General features: G+C 46.1%; 1 protein-coding gene across 1 annotated transcript in view; it reads left to right on the top strand.

The window, feature by feature from the left end:
• Positions 1-21,023, top strand: part of LOC144754157 (E3 ubiquitin-protein ligase TRIM39-like) — an 80,468-nt gene that overhangs the window by 14,437 nt on the left and 45,008 nt on the right. The window contains exons 2-3 of the mRNA XM_078641739.1: positions 9,997-10,092; positions 13,514-13,744. Of these exons, the coding sequence (XP_078497865.1) occupies positions 9,997-10,092; positions 13,514-13,744 (327 nt within the window). The remainder of the gene's footprint in view (positions 1-9,996; positions 10,093-13,513; positions 13,745-21,023) is intronic.

The following is a 21,023-nucleotide window of genomic DNA, read 5'->3' as shown; positions in this document are numbered from 1 at the left end:
ATACTACACCGAGTCAGAAGGTAGTGTCAGTAGGCGCTCTCCTCTCTGGGTTTATAAGTGATGCAAATGATCTTAAAGGTCATCTGGGCTGGAAGAGGGAGCCAGTGTGGGTCCTTTAATGCGCAGGTGATATGATTTCTTCAAGCCCTTGATGAGCTGCGCCGGTTCATGTATGCTCCCTTTCAGGGGTGCTAGGGTGGTGTTGGGGAGACCAGGGCCTTGTCTTTGCCCCGAGGGAGATGGCTTGTACGTTTGTTCTGAAGTCGTCTTCCAGGAGAAACATCTTCACTTTCTTCAAGAGAACTGGAACCAGGCGTTCTTGGTCCTCTTAGCAATGTGTTGCTTGAAGGAGAGGTCTGTGTCGCGGGTCGGGGTAAACAGTCTTGACTCTGGTTTTTAGGTCTCGGCTAGCCGCGCGTCTCCGCCGAGAACCTTTTGTCGGCGTGTGTGCTTCCCAGGAGACAATCCTGGCCGCGCGCATCGCCTTGGAGGCGATTTCAAACTGACACGCGCACGCGAACGAGCGATGTGGCCAGGCACTGTCTCCTGGGAAGCACACACGCATGCGCATACACACACACACACACAAGCGGACACGCACATACATACAGAGAGACTCACCCCCCCGCACACATACACACACACGCGCGCACACACACGAGTGCACCCCCCCTCTCCCCTGCCGTCGCACACATGCATACACACACAAGCACACAAACACACACACACACACAACGAGGGAACCGAGTCCCCCCCCCCCAGCCCTTTTCAACTTACCAGGTCAATTCTGAGGGACTCTGCTCTCCTTCTGGCGTCGCAAGATGCTTTCACTCCGCCTTCTCTTCCGGTCCGGACGCAGCCCCGCCCCCGTCACAGGCGACTTTGCCTGACTTCCGGTGAGGCTGCTACAAAATAATGCTGGGCTCGTGAGTAACAGTGACTTCCTTGTTTTGTTTTGTTATGTTACCGTACTTTGTATTTTATTGAAACGCATATCTGCCGTTGCTATGACTGGGTGTCTCTGTCGGATTGCTGAAGTGTGAGTTTTCGCTGATACATGCCGTTTTCTTCTTCTGCAGTATCGTTTAGCAGGATTGTGCGTCTGTTTCCCTTCGATTTCTTCGTGTGTTCCCTTGTCTCCCAGTGTCCTAGTTTCTCTGTGTATGCACATTCCTGTACTGCTCCCTTACTTCTCTCCATGTCCACTTTGCATCCCTGTAACCTTGTACCTCTTGTTCCTCATTGTGTGTACGTTGATCTCAGCCTCTGGCACTTTTGAGGGGCCACATTCCCGTCCATTGTGTTTTTTTGTCCCGCTGTCAGTCAGAGATCAGACACATGCATTCCAGATACGTTCCTTCTCCAATAGGAAACTTACAGCAGAAACTGTCATGCCCGGTCCCTTCTGCAAATTGGGACACAATAAACTTCAGTCTGGTGGTGGCCTATTTTTGATTTCCACAGTGAGGTTCAACTTGAGACCAAGGCACTTTGTCAGTGGTAGTCGCCATAATGACAGCAGGGCTAAATATTATGCATGTGATTGCCATTACTATGACAGAGATGACCACTAAAGTGACAAGAATGCATACAGTAAGTGCAGAATGCCTGCAATGTACAGGGCCACCTTTATGCCAGAGCTGGAAAGAAACTATTATGCCAGGTCTAACCACCATTATGCCAAGAACGATCATTAGTATTTTAGGGACGTGCACCACAATTCATAAAATGGCCATCACTCGGCCATGGAGGTATGGTATCAGAATATCATCTGACAAAGTAGAATTCCCTAAGTAGTGTTTACAAAAAATAACTTCTTTGAAGTTCGTAATATAAAATCTACACTCTGTGAAGTAATATTTTTTTAAATTATATTTATGCCAGACAATATTTGTTGTTATTGTTGTTCTAAAACACAACTGACATGGATGATCACAATATGCCAGTGTTATTATTCCAGGGGTGGTCACCATGCTGGCAAAATGTGTCAGAAAATATCACGGTAACCAATAGACAGATACACACCCACAGACCTAGGCCGACATGCATGCTGACACATACTTACATTCTCCTAGACACACAGCAAATATGGCCGCTAAATGTGGATTTGCCTTTCTATCCCTACACGGCTGTACTGCCATATCGCCTGCTCCAGACTGAGGATGGGATCCAGAGAAAGACAGAGGTGGGGACGTAGTAGATCACAGGACATACACTAGATGAATGTCTGTCTGGATTCCTATTGGATATATCCAGGGCCCCTGGAATTATGTGGCAGGGAAGCACCAAATTATGCAGCATGGTTTACTACATTTTGCAGCAAGTAAAGGCAAATTATGCAGCATAATGGGGCACATTTTCTTATACTAGTACTTCATTTTTTTGTAGTTTTCACACCTGGAAATACTGAGATTTCCTCTCATTAGTACACGTTTAACAACCAAATCATGAAAAAAGGAACAGAAAGAGGACTGGTTAACCTTTGCAAGGGGCTTTCCACTGTGCACAAACCCATGTCGCAGCGTTTTTAGTAACTTTTGAACTGTTTGAGCTAGAAACAATTTTTGTGTTAAAATCTGCAGATTATACAGTAGATGATGTATTATGTGGCAAATGCGGAAATTCATAATTATGCGGAAAAATGACGTGGCCGCGGAACGCATAATTCCAGTGGCCCTGGATATATCCCATTCTGAAATCCACAGTGTTTTTGTGTGCGTGTTGCTTTGCTGCCTGTCTACTGCCACTCTTGATTGTGGGCCTGCGGCAGGGGAGTCTGTTAGTCTCCTCTTCTTCCCTCGTTTGTCTGCCCCTGTGACGTCATCTCATTTGCCCAGGTCGAGCAACCGCCTCTGACTCTTTATGAATCTTTAAAACATCAGCAATATATTCACTTATCAGGCACTAATTTATCTAAATTCTGATGGTGCATAATTATTAATATATACTGTATACTTTTTAGAAAAGAACAACATTATAAAAAAGTATATCATTTACAATACTAATAGCTCTAAACATTGAGACCTATTGCATTGTAAATGCTTGTTTTTTTTAACTGTTGGCATACAGGAAGTATTCAGTTTGTGGGGTTTAACTTTAGTAAATTAGTTGACAAGATTGCAGGATGTTGTTGATGAAAATGTTTTGGTAGAGTTGAGCATCATCTGCATATTGATGGATCTTGATGCTGCTGTCTGTGAGGATGGATCTGAGAGGTCCCTTGGAGAGGTTAAAGATGATTAGAGGAAGGAAGGAGCCCTGAAGTACTCTGCAGGAGACGGGGAATGCTTGTGATTGTATACAACCTATTTGCATGAACTGGTGTCAGCTGGTGAGGTTGGATGTGATCCATTTCAAGACAGTGTCTTTGAATTCCATCGTGTTTTTTGTGCGTTGATCAGGGCCAGCTGGTCGCCTGTGTCGAAGGCTGCAGAGAGAACCAGGGGGTCAGGGGTCATTCTTGTAGTTAAGGAGGAGGGTGTTGTCGACTAGTTGGAGTGTGGCTGTGTTAGGCTCATACACAGTTATTGTGTTTATAAAATGTGTTAGCTTTGATATTTCCACTTGGTTTCGTGTTGTTTTGGAATGTTTGATATTGTCTCTAGGATAACGTTTCTTCTTTAGTGTCAAGTCTATCTGTTTCCATGCTTTGGGCATAATGTGTGCACAATGTCCAGTTGCAGTAAGTGCCAGTGATGAAGCTTGTCTCCATGGACCAGGGATTCTGATCCTTCTAGGCAAGAACCGGTACAAACAAGCATTGGCATAGCCAATAGGTCTCGCCTCTGGGACCTTAAAGGTGTTTTGCCAGAGGTGTTTGGAAGTTTGGAAAGAGATGCAATTTAACATGAAGGGATCCCACATCTCATTGATACATTCAGTACCTGCAGTTTAATCAAACGAGAAGAGGGAATGTGGGAACCTCTTATAATATCTCAATCACTGGAGAAGGCACGCTTTACTGCAACTTGTGCTTGCTTTCACCTTATAAAAATTTAACACATGATCCGAGGCAGTTGAATGCGAGAAGCGAGAAGTGAGGGAGAGAGAAAGAGACGGAGAGGAGAAGGGAAGGAGAGAGTGAGAGAGGAAGGGACAGAGAGGTAGGGACACAGAGAGGGAGGGAGGGAGAGAGGGAGTAGGAAAGAAGGGAGAGAGGAAGGGATGGAGGGAGGGAGAGGGGAAGGGCCGGAGGGAGGGAGAGAGAGTGAGTGAAAAAAAGAAAGAATGAGAAATAGCAATGAAGAGAGGGGTGAGAACGAGAAAGTAGACAAGAGTTAAAGAGAGAATAGAGAAAGCAGAAGAGAAGAAAGATGAGAGGAAGAGAGACACACATGACACACATGTAGCTCAGGATCAAGACTATGTGAAAGAGAGAACGAGTGACCGAAAGAGAGGGAGTACGAGAGAGCGAGCGGGAAACAGGGTGAATAAGAGAGATGAATAGCTAGAGAGGGAGAGAGAGATGGGCAGAGACTGTGTGAGAGAGGCAGGTAGATGTCACCGGCAGCAGAGCTGTCGCTGTCCCCTTGGGTCAGTAAGTACTCACACAGGTCAGTGTGAGGGGCGCAGCCCTTCAAGCGCTATGTTACACAGTCTAACTAAATACAAACAGAACTGTTTTTAAGCAAAACAAATCAGACTTTAAAATGAAGCGTAAATAAGAGAAACGAATGCTAATCCGAAATGCAGTTTTAGCAGGACCCCCTTGAAGCACTGACATTTTACTGTAGCGCGGACTGTGGCGCTGGTGTTTCGACCTCCTATGTACAAATTGGCATGGTCATGATCTGCACTATAGAGCAGTTTGTAGCAGTGGCGTAATGAAACTTGAGGGCGTACCCCCCTGCAAAATACTTTGAGAGGCCCCCCTCCGGACTCACTCAAGCTCTCAAACCTGGGTACCGGGCTGAGAGGGCTTCTGGCGCTTGGAGCCCCCATCCCCCGCGCTGCGGGGGCTTTGTAGCCACCATTCAGAAGTTAACATAATAGGCTGAAAACATCCCAAATACGCCTTTGTATCGAACCGGCAATTCAAAGCAGTAAAGATTTCACAACTAAGTAGCAGCAGCCACAGATTAGCAATATTTTCGCTAACATCATGTTAACAAATCCATGGACATACACATACATACATACATACATACATTCCTAAATCCAGTGTAGCATTTGCCGTTTATACTGAAGGTGGAAGCAAAGAGGGACCCGTTTATTAAAAGTTTGTAAATGTAAAAAAACACTAAACATTTTATCAATAGGAACAGTACAGATTTCCAGTATTTTTTTGATTCACACAAAAAAACAACAACCCAAGAGTACGCAAGCGCATCTATGATTGCAGTTTTCCATTTATACTCCTCGGAATGAGTGCGTGTGCACGTGGTTTGCCCATTGCTGGTTAGCTACATATTTTTCAGACTTATAGACAGTCCATATGAGAAACTTTGGCAAATGTACACAAATTGTTCCCCATGGAAAAATCCCATCCACTACACCCAATGACATAGGGGAGGTGTTCAATCCCAACAAAGCATATCACTTTCGTGAACCAGTAGTCATGTGCTTTGCAGGATGTAAAACTGTGCACACAATAGATTAGACTACTAGCAAGATTTCAAGTTTGTGGGTGTTTTTGCACGTCCTTTGGTTACTCCTAGCCATAACTTTAAACACAGTCCACAGTACGAGTAGACTCTGCAGCCCAATGTAATCTACAAAAGTAACTGTCTGCAAAACTTGAATCCATGGATCGAGTAATTTGTGTACACAGGAAAGCGGAGATGCAGAAGGGCGAAAAAGCAAACCAAAGGCAAGAGAAAAAAGTGAAAAGAGGTTCAGAGGGGATAGAAAAACGTAGAAAAAGAGCAGATGAGAGGCAAGAGTAACAAGCAGGAAGTGGGATAAGAGAGGGGGTGGCAAATGGTGAGCACTTTCGCGGCCTCTTTGATGTTCTCAGTGGCCACGCGGCTCACTGAGAACTTCAAAGCGGCCGCGAAAGTGCTCTTCAGAGGCTGCAGGCTGACAAATGGTGCGCGCGCCGGGCGCACATGCACTGTACCTCATCGGCTTGCAGCCTTTGGGAGCACTTTTGAAAGCCCCTTACTTAACTCTCGCAGAGCAACGCATGCGCGTTGGCTCAGCGAGACCTAAAAAGGGACATCATTGTCTGTGATACTTGGGGCTGTGCTCACAAAGCAGGAATACTTATTTTTTAAATTATGATTCAGTCGTCTGTAAAACGGACAGGGGCTTTAGTTTACAGACCCCAAGGCCAAAAAAGCTAATTTTGTAAACCTTCTACTGGAACTCATTGCGCCTTATGTTCTAGGCGCAAATAATTTCATTCTCGTAGGAGATTTTATTTCAACGTCTGTTTTTATTTTACCCCCAGAAGGGGGCACGCAGGAGAAAAAGGTGACAGTTACACAGCGATAAGCCTACAACCCCCAGTGGGCCGGCCGCGTCCAAAAAAAACAAAAACTTTTTGCAATAATAACCTGTGTGTACGTGGTCAATAAGCACTTCAGGCCATACACAACAGTCCGCTCGAACCCTTAGCGGGCCGGGTGCGTTCAAGAGTAGTGTGTGCCGCCCACCATGCCTGAGTATCACCACTCTTAGGCAGGGCCGGACTGGGAATCGAAACCGGCCCTGGCAAACTGCTGAGGAGGCCCTCCCTGGGGTGAGGGGGGGTGCTGCCGAGCAGTTTGCACGGCCCAGTTTCGGCCGATTTTGTTACAGGGTGCCGATATTGCCGGCCCACGGTAACAAAAACTACACCTCAGGGGCCCAAAACCGGCCCCCACCCTAGCAGCCCACCGGGGAAACGCCCGGTGCCCACCACGGCCAGTCCGGCCCTGCTCTTAGGAGCAGGCCCGCAAGAGCGGGCATCCACCCGAGGACAAACCGAAACAATTAGCAGACCAGAACGATCCAACACACAACCAGAACCCTAAAGGAAGGCAACAGAATAATAAGAATAGTGCGAGGAGGGAGTAGAGGGAAAGACAGAAAAGAGAAAGTCAGGAGAGGGGAAACCAGAGGGCCCGGGGAGGACCTGTCTTCGTGGCACACCTCAGGGAGCACAGTCCGGTCTCCATGGTCGTCATCTCGTGGGACTACGTGGGGTAAAGGGGATCACAGCGTCATCTACTAAACGCAGCACCATCAGCCTAGGAGGCATGCTCCTTGCGTGTTCAGTTTTGCACAGATAGGTCACCAAGGGCTGCCACACTTTCTCAAAGCGCGTAGTGCGAGACTGCAATCTCGCGGTGAGTAATTCCATAGTGATGACTTGCCAAAGTCTCCCAAACCATGCAGCAATGGGGGGGGGCTTCCGCCTTCTTCCAATACAGGGCAATGAGTTGTCTGGCAGCACCTAGCATTTGTAATGATATAGTCCATTCACATCGGGTCAGGGCGAGCAGATCGGCAGGTTTGATTCCCAACAACACTGTACTAGCGGCATCAGGCAAAGGGAACCCCAGGACCCGTCTTATGTGGCTCAGGACCTCTTTCCAAAAGATGACAATCAGGGGGCAGGTCCACCAGATGTGCAAGAAATCCCCAGGCACATGATGGCACCTCCAGCAGCCGGCAGAGGAGGAGGAGAACATTTTATGCAAGCGCTGAGGCGTGTAATACCACTGTGTCATTACCTTGTATGCGTTTTCTTGTTGCGGGATGCTGCGATACACTTTGGGGATATCTCTCCATAAGCGAGTCCACTGTGTCGGCGTGACAGCGGCTCCCAGCGTCGTGTGCCATCTTTGTTGGTACGGTTGTGAGGGCGGGGTCTGAGGGTGTTGTAATATCTGGTAAATCTGGGAAATTAGTCGTAGGAGATTTTAATTATCATGCGGATTTATCACAGGACTTCGATACCGACCAATTGGTAACTTCACTACAGACATTAGGACTGGAGCAATTGGTAGTAGGTCAGGACAGACTTACCTTGGATTTACTGTTCACCAACTCCACTAAACTCACAGTTGAGCAACCCCTACTTCTACTTTGGTCGGATTATCATCTGCTAAAATGTGGCTTTCATTTGGATGCTCCAATAACTAGCCAGGATAATAACTGTGCCTTAATTAGGCCCTGGCGAAAAGTCACCCCTACATCCTTTTCTACCCACTTTAATGCGTAAGCCTTACTACATACAGATAATGTACATCAAGCAACAAAGGCCTTTGAAGAGGCCATACCTCTTGCTTTGAACACAGTAGCACCCATGTCAAGGGTCAAAACTAAAGGCAAAGCATCTCCATGGTTTACATTTGCATTAAAAAGCGAGAAATTGTCCAGTAGAACTGCCGAACGGCATTGGAGGAAAACCAAAACTACTATAGATCGAACCAAATATAAAGAAATCCACCGTACCTATTTAAATAATATTAAACAGGCTAAAAAGTCTTATTTAACAGAGAGGATTAATAATGCTGCTAATTCCAGCAAAGAGCTATATAAAATTCTGAAGGAGTTTACCACTCCTCAGGCCAACTAGCGCACCCTTCCCCCCCACACAAGAATGGGTCGATAGAGTAGCCTCCTTTTTTGACGAAAAGGTTAAAGCTATTTATTGATCTTTTCCCCAGGACAATGCCAACAATATTGATGTGCACTCAGCTGCGAAGAGTCAACCATTGTTGCCTCTGCTGGTTGAATTTAAAACTGTGACCTGCGAACAGGTGTCAGAAGCTATTGCTAAGATCAAATCAGGCTCCCCAGCTGATCCTCTTTCCCCTCGCTTTTTCATGCAATTAGCAACCCTGTCGATAACAAAATTGACAGAGATTTGTAATATGTCATTAGACCAAGCGATGGTGCAGATAAGATGGAAAACAGCTCACATCAGACCTATCCTTTTTAATCTTTATGTAACACCGCTGGCCAGGATAATCGGGTCTTATGGATTCGAGATAGTGTCATATGCTGATGACACTCAGCTGTTGATCATATTTGGTCCTGACCCTACAGATACAATGATCCGGTTTAAAAACTGTCTGACCCACATTAATAGCTGAATGGGCGACAACAAATTACAGCTAAACAGCAGTAAAACCGAGATTATTCTGTTTGGCAGGGCCGAAGAGTATTGGTCTAGCAGCTGGTGGCCTCAGGCATTGGGCCCATGCCCGTCCCCAAAACAAGCAGTCTGCAACCTTGGAATAACGATTGACATGATTTTTCATGGATAGCTTGATGTCAATCTTGTGCTGGGTACTTTGTATGGAATCATGCCGAAGCTACGTAAGATTTTTAAATGGCTACCTATTGAAGCCAGAAAGCCACTGGTCCAGGGCTTAATTGTAAGCCGCATGGATTATGGGAATGCCTTATTAGCCTCCCTAAATGAAGACCTCTTTTCTAAACTGCAAATCTTGCAGAATACTGCAGCCAGATTGATCCTAAATCTACCTCCAGGATCTCCCTCAGTCCCTAGTCTGAGGTTTCTCCACTGGCTTCAAGAGGTCATTTTAAAATCTTGTGCCTAACTCATAGAAGTATCTATGGCACTCGGCCTGGTTATTTAGCGAACAAAACTCAGAAGATATCAACCAAAAAGAACACTAAGGTCCAGTTCAAAATCTCTTCTTACCCCACTACGAGTCCGCACCGTACGCAATGGTCGATCTTTTTCTTTCCTCGCCCCTCATCTCTGGAACAAGCTGCTGTTTCATCTTCTGTCTATTGCGGATAACCAGCGTTTCCGCAAATAATTGAAAACGTGGTTGCTTGATCAGAAATAACGGAATTGGATATGACCCTCAGTCACTGGAATCTCCGCATGCGCCACGAGACCTACCGGTGATATGTGCGCTATATAAGATTCTCTGACTTGACAATCCCGATATGTGTGGCTGGTACTTACAATACTAATGATGACTGGTAAGTACAGTCTGGACATGTGTGGCAGGTACTGTAGTGACTCCTTTTTTTGTAATTAAGACCACACTCTACATATCTTTATTTGTTGCACTCTCATCCCTACAGGTGAAACTTCAAGAGTGGCTGCTTGTCCTGAAGAAAGAGGAGGTATATTTTCTGGAGTCTAAACTCAAGGAAGAGGATCAATATAAAACCATGAGGGTGAGTGGCTGCAGTGAGTGCTGTGTCTGTATATGTCTGTGCCAATGTCTTTGTGTGGCCTCTTCAAGTTCAAGACACACAGAGGCTGATGAGTCGCCCTACAGACTGGGTCATGGGCCCCACCAGATAAATATACTGACCGGAGTCACTGCACCTGGATATTGGGGCTGAAATCTGACAAGGGCTCGTCCTAAAAAAACATTAAATCAAGTATTACTCTTCTGACCTTAAGGTAGTACTTGCATACTCACATGTGCATGGTGTGTGTTAGAGTATGTGTGCAGTGGTGTGGCAATATCTGTCTGTGAGTATGTGAGCCTCTTCACGCTTAGGTGTACGTGTCTAAATATGTGTTCATGTATGGATGGTCCTGGAGGTATCTTTGGGAGTACATGCATGTTTGCGCGTCCCTATATCTGTCTGTTTATTCTGCATGGACTACTGCATGTGTGTGTGTCTGCATATTCATATCTAGATTTTGAGCCCGAGAGTATACAAATATATGTGCTTCTCTTTATGAATGCGTGTTTGAGGGTTGTGTATGCTTTAGTCTGTATTTATTGGCTGTGAGTTTGTACCTACATATGTGAATGCCTGCCTATGGGCTTGTATATCACAAGATCTAGTGGCATTTGTGAGTGTGCAAATACATGTGTGCATAAGTCTGAAGTTATACATCCGTGAGATTTTATATGCATCTGTGTGTTAGTATATATGTATGGATGTGTGTCTCTATGGGTCTGTGCATGCATGGACTGAAGATATCCATCTGTGAGTTTGTACAAGGTTTGTGTGTGAGTCTGCACATCAATGTGTGCATCTGTATGAGTGTGTACTTCTGTGGATGTGTGTATGCATTGATCTGGAGTTCTCTATCTATCCATCCATCAGACTGAGCAAGCCTGGTGTAAAGCCCTTCCTAAACCAATGTTTTAGCAGTGTAATCATTCTACAGTATTGTATATATATCATCACACCACAGAACATTCAACAGAGTTCATCTAAGTGATAAAGCGAGCATGGAAGCTCCAGCATTGTGTGGATGCGTTTTAGCCCACGAATAATTCATATAAACCAAATGCCCTCTAATCTTTACACGTTTCAGGACATGTACAGTCCCTCTTTCAGAAAAAATACATTTCTAATTCTAGAGATTACATGGGCACAGCTGAGCATCAGCCACTGACCTTGGGCATTCTTTGTTCTGCTCAAGCCTCGTTGCAAGGTTTCCCTGGAACAGTCTAATTAATCATCAGTAACTAGTGCAATTTTATTGTTTTAATATCATTTATTGATTTTTCAGAGGTTTGTACATAGATCCTTGACAATAGTGAGTGTACATAATATCTTTCATACGGGTATATATAGAACGTTGATGGGGTACAAGTATATAATAATAGCATTACACATACTATAGAATTGTGGTTCGATGTCAATGTCCCAATGGGAACTCAAGATCATATTAATTGTGCAAATATATCACCATACGTATTGTTACCAATAACAAAAACAACTGTCTGTAATTTACCATTCATATTTGACGATTATAAATCTTGTGCGCAGGTCTGATCATGATCAGGTGTGTACGCGTACCTAGCGACATGAGGTTTAGGTTAAGTCTGCAGTGTGTGCGCCACAGTGTGCGACCTCATGAGTTGGGCCTGGAGATTCCTATTACCACACATGTGCTGCACATCCACCGTACCTACATGCAATGGGCATGCACACGGAAGGTTAGTGCAAGGGTCTGGGGCTCACAACATAGCAGTACAGTAGACTGTACTCTCATCGGACACAGGAAAGAGGTCTGGTCATAACTAATGTTCCACAAAACTGGGTACACTGCCTCCACCACTTTAGGTGGCTAACTAAGGACACAGGAAGTAGTGTCATCTGGGTTATGAGGGCATGCTTGGCACGCCTTTGTAGGTTACCAAACAGGTACTGTTCTGGGCTTCAGGGAGCTATAACATTACAGTTTTGCACAACACAGGAACACATTCCTTATTAGCACTGGCAATACAAGGACACAAACCTCTACCAAGGAGTGAGCTAAGAGGTGCAACCCTCTGCCAGGACTAGTGACACAATACAAGAGCACAACACGACCAGGACTGGTGTCACATCACAGGAGCACAACGCTCTACCTGTAAACTAGTGACACGTACAGTAGCACAACCCCCAACCAGCAGTGGAGACATACCCGACTCCACAAAATGTGTGACACCAGTCATTTTTGGTGACGCAAGAGAAACGCCACTCCCTCCACTGCTGAAACCTCCTATTCCTACTGGGACGAGACATGCCTCGCCTGATAACACACAGGATCCTGCTCTAAGCTACAGTGTGACATACCACCTGACAACACACAGGCTCCTGATCTAAGCTACAGTGTGACATACCTCACCTGATAACACACAGGATCCTGCTCTAAGCTACAGTGTGACATACCTCACCTGATAAATCACAGCCTCATATCTTTGGATAGGACAAGATGTCTAACCAATCTCATCACTCATCTTTTACAGAAATGCCAGAATTACCTTCAGAAACATTGATTTGTCTGGTAATGAATGATTTTGAATGTAAAATTCCCACATCAGTGATTCTCCTTCACACTGAATGAGGGCCATTGTAGGACACCCCCTCAGCGCCTCCTTCTGGACAAACACATCCATTGTGCTGGCAGAACAGGGGCAGCCAGCACTCCCCAAATCTTATGTCTTCCATCCAAATGGGCTGAAACTTCCTGGCCCACCTTTTACATCATCTTTTGACTTCAGCCCGTGTCTGGGTCTTTGAGTGTCTCTGCCTGTGGTGGGTTCTCTTCCTTGCACTCGCTCCATGGATCGGGCGTCCCTGCCTGCAGTAGTTTCTTTTCCTTGCACTCGCTCCATGGATCGAGCGTTCCTGCCTGCAGTGGGTTCTCTTCATTGCACTCACTCCATGGATCGAGCGTCCCTGCCTGCAGTGGGTTCTCTTCTTGCACTCGCTCCATGGATCAAGCGTCCCTGCTTGCAGTGGGTTCTCTTCCTTGCACTCGCTCCATGGATCGAGCGTCCCTGCCTGCAATGGGTTCTCTTCCTTGCACTCGCTCCATGGATCGAGCATCTCTGCCTGCAGTGGGTTCGCTTCCTTGCACTCTCCATGGAACGAGCTTCTCTGCAGCTTTACGAATTCTGACCTCTCTACAGTTCATGAGGTGCCTCAGGGAAGGGGCAGGGCAGGAATGTTAGAAGGACAGAAGATGGTAGAAGGGAAGGTAGTAAGAGGCTGCAGTTCAGAAATTAGGAAAAGCACATTCGTGGTATGATTTTTGAAGGATCTATCAACCTCACCACCTTCTTCCTGAACTCCAACTCTAAAGATGGCTTGTAGAAAGCTTTTTATTATCTAAACAGCTTTTCTTTGCTTCTGACAGAACAAGCTAAGAACTGAGAAAAATAAAATTGAATCGGAGTTTGAAAAGCTGCAGCAGCTTCTGAAAGAAAATGAGCAAGCACTGAACAGAAGACTGGAGGAGATGGAGAAGAAAATGACACTGATAGAAAATGCAAATATCACCAAACTGTCCAATCAAATCACCGCTCTCAAGGCCCTGATAACGGAGATAGAAAAGAAGTGTGAGGCGCCGGCGTGGGAACTCCTGAAGGTGAGATACTGTTTGGGAAATAAAACAGAAGAAGGAAGTGAAATATTCATATTTTGTGTGCAGCATTAAATGTTTGAGTGGAACACATATGATCTCCTGGCTGGGTCAATGCACAGTGACCCCACGCACTCTGAGAGACGCACACAATATACAGACATGGATAATTTACATTGTCCCACTTGATGCTATGAGCCCAACTCAATATACAGACTGTGAAATGTACAGTGACCATTAACGGTGTGATATACAAGTTAATAACCCATCTATATACAAATTATTTATGTATTTTATCTATTAGGGAGAATGCAAAACACCAAGCAATTCCAGTGACAGTAAATAATATATGAAGACCAAGGAGCAAAATGTGTTAAAAGTTAGATAGAAATGGAAAGCTTAATGAGAGACAACACCTGAGAGAATGGGAAAGAAACCAAATTTCTCCTTTTCTAAGAAATTGGAAAACATTTCTCTTCTAATGCGGTTACTTTTCTCCTGATATAGGTGGTCACCAAACCTCTTGTTTGGGTGAACAGCTATATAACTAGGAATCTGGAATAGGTATTGGCAGCTCACTGTTTTTTTGTCACCCCAGGTAAAGATAGAGATTGCCACAGAAAACTCTTTCGTTTGAAGACTAGTGACAATTTAATATGACTGGTAACCCTTGGTTATATTAAAGAGTGTGCGAAATGAATGTCCGCAAATTGCTGCCCGGCAGCAAAAGAAATGTGATTTATGACTGTATTATCTTGACACCCTGAACGGCAACCAAATTCCTCACCAATATGGTTTAGGGTGGGATTAGAGGTATAAACCTCCTTATTGTGGTCATACGCTGTCACTTTAACAGTGATGCTCTGCTCAGATAGGTTGATTCGTTTACAGCCAAGAAGCTTCCAGAGAAGTAGCTCCATGTAAAGGGCACTAGATGATGGTGACAGAGAACATACAGGACATCCCTCCCAGGGTGACAGAGAGCATCCCTCAGAGGGTGACAGAGAGCATCCCTCCCAGGGTGACAGAGAGCATCCCACCCAGGGTGACAGAGAGCATCCCTCCCAGCGTGACAGAGAGCATCCCTCCCAGGGTGACAGAGAGCATCCCTCGGAGGGTGACAGAGAGCATCCCTCGGAGGGTGACAGAGAGCATCCCTCCCAGGGTGACAGAGAGCATCCCTCCCAGCATGACAGAGAGCATACCTCCCAGGGTGACAGAGAGCATCCCTCGGAGGGCGACAGAGAGCATCCCTCGGAGGGCGACAGAGAGCATCCCTCCCAGGGTGACAGAGAGCATCCCTCCCAGGGTGACAGAGAGCATCCCTCGGAGGGCGACAGAGAGCATCCCTCGGAGGGCGACAGAGAGCATCCCTCCCAGGGTGACAGAGAGCATCCCTCCATATCAGCCCCTTCAATCCACCAGCTCACCCCATGTTGGGATGAATGAATCCAGTAACTGGCCGGAGCTTCAAACAAGCAGATGCTTTAAATGTCCAGAACAGCACAAGAGGTGGTCACAGTTCTTTGTCCTTCCTGGGCAGCTGTGATCTCATTTCTTAGATCGCTTCCACTTATACAGACTCCTCTAGTACTCCTTCTGCCGGTACCTCCTTCCCCTGCAGGGCACGTTCTAGCCTCCCTTCTGCTCGTACCTCCTCCTGCAGCACACACTTCTAGGACCCCTTCTTCTTCTCCCTCCTCCTGCAGGACACTCTTCTATCCCTTCTGCTCATACCTCCTCCTGCGGGGCACTCTTCTAGTACCCCTTCCTTGTACCTCCTCCTGCGGGGCACTCTTCTAGTACCCCTTCCTTGTACCTCCTCCTGCAGGCCCTCTACTGGTACCCCTTCCTTGTACCTCCTCCTGTGGGGCCCTCTTCTAGTACCCCTTCTTCTTGTACCTCCTCCTGCGGGGCACTCTTCTAGTACCCCTTCCTTGTACCTCCTCCTGTGGGGCCCTCTTCTAGTACCCCTTCCTTGTACCTCCTCCTGCGGGGCCCTCTTCTAGTACCCCTTCTTCTTGTACCTCTTCCTGCGGGGCACTCTTCTAGTACCCCTTCTTCTTGTACCTCCTCCTGCGGGGCACTCTTCTAGTACCCCTTCCTTGTACCTCTTCCTGCGGGGCACTCTTCTAGTACCCCTTCTTCTTGTACCTCCTCCTGCGGGGCACTCTTCTAGTACCCCTTCCTTGTACCTCCTCCTGTGGGGCACTCTTCTAGTACCCCTTCTGCTCATACCTCCTCCTGCAGGGGATTCTTCTAGTACCCCTTCCTTGTACCTCCTCCTGCAGGCCCTCTACTGGTACCCCTACCTTGTACCTCCTCCTGTGGGGCCCTCTTCTAGTACCCCTTCCTTGTACCTCCTCCTGTGGGGCACTCTTCTAGTACCCCTTCTGCTCATACCTCCTCCTGCAGGGGATTCTTCTAGTACCCCTTCCTTGTACCTCCTCCTGCAGGCACTCTACTGGTACCCCTACCTTGTACCTCCTCCTGTGGGGCCCTCTTCTAGTACCCCTTCCTTGTACCTCCTCCTGTGGGGCACTCTTCTAGTACCCCTTCCTTGTACCTCCTCCTGCAGGGGATTCTTCTAGTACCCCTTCCTTGTACCTCCTCCTGCAGGCCCTCTACTGGTACCCCTACCTTGTACCTCCTCCTGTGGGGCCCTCTTCTAGTACCTCTTCTTCTTGTACCTCCTCCTGTGGGGCCCTCTTCTAGTACCCCTTCCTTGTACCTCCTCCTGTGGGGCCCTCTTCTAGTACCCCTTCTCCTTGTACCTCCTCCTTCAGGGCACTCTTCTAGTACCCCTTCCTTGTACCTCCTCCTGTGGGGCCCTCTTCTAGTACCCCTTCCTTGTACCTCCTCCTGCAGGCCCTCTTCTAGTACCCCTACCTTGTACCTCCTCCTGTGGGGCCCTCTTCTAGTACCCCTTCCTTGTACCTCCTCCTGTGGGGCACTCTTCTAGTACCCCTTCTGCTCATACCTCCTCCTGCAGGGGATTCTTCTAGTACCCCTTCCTTGTACCTCCTCCTGCAGGCCCTCTACTGGTACCCCTACCTTGTATCTCCTCCTGTGGGGCCCTCTTCTAGTACCCCTTCCTTGTACCTCCTCCTGTGGGGCACTCTTCTAGTACCCCTTCTGCTCATACCTCCTCCTGCAGGGGATTCTTCTAGTACCCCTTCCTTGTACCTCCTCCTGCAGGCCCTCTACTGGTACCCCTACCTTGTACCTCCTCCTGTGGGGCCCTCTTCTAGTACCCCTTCTTCTTGTACCTCCTCCTGTGGGGCCCTCTTCTAGTACCCCTTCCTTGTACCTCCTCCTGTGGGGCCCTCTTCTAGTACCCCTTCTCCTTGTACCTCCTCCTGCAGGGCACTCTTCTAGTACCCCTTCCTTGTACCTCCTCCTGTGGGGCCCTCTTCTAGTACCCCTTCTTCTTGTACCTCCTCCTGTGGGGCCCTCTTCTAGGACCCCTTCTTCTTGTACCTCCTCCTGTGGGGCCCTCTTCTAGTACCCCTTCTTCTTGTACCTCCTCCTGCGGGGCACTCTTCTAGTACCCCTTCCTTGTACCTCCTCCTGTGGGGCCCTCTTCTAGTACCCCTTCCTTGTACCTCCTCCTGCGGGGCACTCTTCTAGTACCCCTTCCTTGTACCTCCTCCTGCGGGGCACTCTTCTAGTACCCCTTCCTTGTACCTCCTCCTGCAGGGGATTCATCATCATCAATAAAACTTTATTTCGGTTTTTGTTCAAAACCACAAAAGTGCAGGTTCAATAATACAATAAATTCATAATTCTTTAAAATACATATCATAACAGGATACAGAGGTGCAAGAGTATAATTTCATCATTTCATTAAAACCAGAAAAATACATAATTTATCCATATTGTGCCAACAAATTCATAAAGAAATTTCATTGAGTAAAGACCATTACAAATCCATGCATTTTCTGTATTTAAGAGTTGATTTTAGGAATTCAAGGACATGGAGAATACTGTCATTGTGCAAAAGTTGTAAATACATCAGGGCTGGTCTGATCTGGGTAAAATTAAGATTCCTTAAAAGTGTCACCAGATAGCGTTTCGGGGGTATTCATAAAAGCTACATAAAAATATAAAATGCAGCATATCCTGCAGAGAATTTCCGTTGCAGCCGCAGGGAGCTGCAACTGTACTAAAAATAGTAGTTCTTGGCTTAATAAGCAAATGATGAAAAAGGTTCACCCTGAATCTAGTCAATAAAATTTTTCGTGAGAGGTCAGAGAGCCCATTAAATAAGGCTCAATAGATGCAGATGTTTTCAGCATAACATATTTTCTGACACTCAGATTCTGGATTTCTATGGCTTCCCTCTGGGTCTTCCTATCCATGAGGTAGGCCAATTTCGTTGCCTCCAGGTCCCCCTTAACAATGCTACTAGGATTTTCAAACAGTTCGGCACGCCCCAATTTGAAAAAACTAGACTTCAAGTATTTCACCCATGGGATAGCCAATGCCTTATCCTGAGACAAACAATCTTTCACGATCAAGTGTGTCAGTGGAATATCAGGATTCAGCCAAAGTTTTATCCAACAGGTCAGTGGACGTAGGGAGAAAATATCGCTTATATATTGTGTCCCTTATTTTTCATAGACTGCTAGATTGGACGTGCCCGAGGGGACACACAGGAGACGCTGCATGAAGGAGTTTTCCGCAATCTGGAGCTGTTCTCCTGCGACATACCCCCATATTTCACTGCCATACACAGCCGTGGCCACTGATTTGGCATTATATAATTGCAGCATGGCGCCGGTTGGTTTTTTCCCCAATTTGGATGCAAAATTAAAAATAGATGCATTCACCCTGACCAGTTCTCCTTTCTTTTTAAGAAGATGCGGGCCCCAATTTAATTTACTATCAAAAAGGACCCAGAGATAGGAGAACGTCTTTGATGTGGGGATAACTGCTTCATCTACTTTAAATAAAAAGTTCTTCTGGGTTGTTGACCTACTTGCATGACAAATAATTTGGAATTATTAATCATTAAATCCCTATCTGTCATGAAAGACTTAAAAGCATTTAAAAGAGCTTGGAGGCCCCTTTCAGTTCTCGATATGAGTACTGCATCATCTGCATATAATGGATGTATGACATTACAACGCATGCTTTTACCACGCATGCTTTTACATCGCAAGTTTTACAACGCATACCATTACAACGCATAGTGCTTTGGGGCGCTGGATAGTGAATAGTTTAATTTACTATTCCAACTCCAGTCCCCGTGGATAGTAGGGAAGGTGTTGGATAGTACATTAAACCTATTCCCTATCGTAGAGCGCCCCCCAGCGCAATGCGTTGTAATGGTTTGCGTTGTAAAAGTTGCGTCGTAAAGGCACTGCGTGGTAAAAGTTGCGTTGTAAAGGATGTTTCCCGCATATAATAGGACTGGAATACCCCGACGACCGACTCTAGGACAGTCAGCCGACACCTCCTGTAAAACTCTATCCAGGTCATTAATATAAAAGTTAAAAAGGAAAGGAGCCAAATTGCATCCTTGTCGGACTCCTTTTCTGATATTAAAATTGTTTGTCACGCTCAGATCTTGAGAAAATCTAACATTAGCTCTAGTATTGCTGTGAAGGTCAACTAGGAAGTCAACAATACCACTGTCCATCCCCTTCGCCCTCATGGACTGCCACAGCTTCCGCCTGTTCACACAGTCAAAAGCTGAGGACAGGTCCATGAAGGCGAGGTGGATGGTGCCCCTGTGAGCCACTGTGTATTTACCTAAAATTAAAAAAAGGTTAAGGCATTGGGTAGTTGTTGAACAACCACTGCAGAATCCATACTGGGAGATGGACATGATGTTATTTTCCTCCACCCAGGATGAAAATCTCTGCAGTAGTATCCTTCCTATTATTTTCACCATGGAATCAATAAGTGAAATGGGTCTATAGCAATGTGGGCTACCTTTGTCCCCTTTTTAAAAACCGGTACAATTGTGGAGACCCCCCAAGATTCGGGACATCCACATTGCACTGCAGGGTTAAAAATAGACTCCAAGATGGGTGACCAAAAAGAGGGCTCAGACTTAAATAAATCCGGGGGGATCCCTTCTGGTGCGGGTGCTTACCCGGCTGTTAGTCCCAGGATACCCTCAAGGATTTCACTCCTGTCAATTCTAATTATCTTCCCATTATCGACAGGTGCTGGGCCGGCAGTTTCTTCCAGAGGGCAGTCATACAATTGCTCGAAGTGTGCTTCCCAATCCCCATTGGGTATATGGCATTCAAGACCGTCACCGGTCTCCTGGACAAGAACAGGCTTTTTCATTACACCCCAAAATTTAGAACTATTCTTTAGAGTTTTGGGGTCCAATAACTCATTCCAAGCCTCTACCCTTAGGGATTCCTTACGTTTAGCTAATATTGATTTATATTCCTTCCGACACAATTGTACATTAGCCTGTTCCCTGGGTTTGGCTGCTAAAGCCACCCTTAGATTGCTGGCTGCTTTGGAGCAATCATGATTAAACCACTTCGGGCCCACATTAGCTTGATTTTTGGCTGGTGCAGATAACAACTTCTTGACCTTGTCTGAGAGTGACTGAAATGCCCCAAGCACCTTCATGTGCTGTAAGCCTCCTTGGGTGCAAGTAGTAATTTCGTCTGCACACATTACTTTAATATCTTAGACCATTTCAGTCTGCGCCTGCCATCGGTTGTGGTTAGTCTTCCCTGACTAGGGTTCGGCCCTTCCCTAGCTATCCATGGTCCTAGCAGTCACAAAGTAAGAGGATTATGATCGCTAAATTCACTCTCCTCAATTTAAAAAGAATCTACGAAAGTCTGCATAGATAGTGAAATTAACACATAATCAATAAATGTTCCTTTCCCATGACCCTTAAAAGTAGGTGTCTCAAATCGTTTGGAAGGGTCCACCAATGCCCTGGTGGGTGTCACATCCAGATCATTCAACATATCATTAAAAAACTCCCCCTCAATCAAGTCTTGAAAATGTAAACCATGAGATCGTGAAAAGTTTAGATCTAGGATACATTTAGTTTGGGTGTCACCACATGAATGTACATTAAAATCACCCATGACCATGAGATTATGCAGGCTATGATTCATTGACAAGCTAATAAAAACATTCAAAGCAGATAGATGACTAGAATCTGAGCATGAATTAACTGAGTTATAAAAATTTACCAGACCAACTAAACAGTTTTCTCCTTGTAAAGTTAAACCAAGAATGCCAGGGTTGGCAGATGGTACTCTACGCACTTTACAAGTTAGCGCTACAGAGATAAATA

Source organism: Lissotriton helveticus, chromosome 5_1 (assembly GCF_964261635.1).
Source record: "Lissotriton helveticus chromosome 5_1, aLisHel1.1, whole genome shotgun sequence".
In the NCBI taxonomy this organism is placed as follows: Eukaryota; Metazoa; Chordata; class Amphibia; order Caudata; family Salamandridae; genus Lissotriton; species Lissotriton helveticus.
The sequence above is the reverse complement of the archived record's forward strand: the minus strand, read 5'-3'. Positions and strand labels throughout refer to the sequence as shown.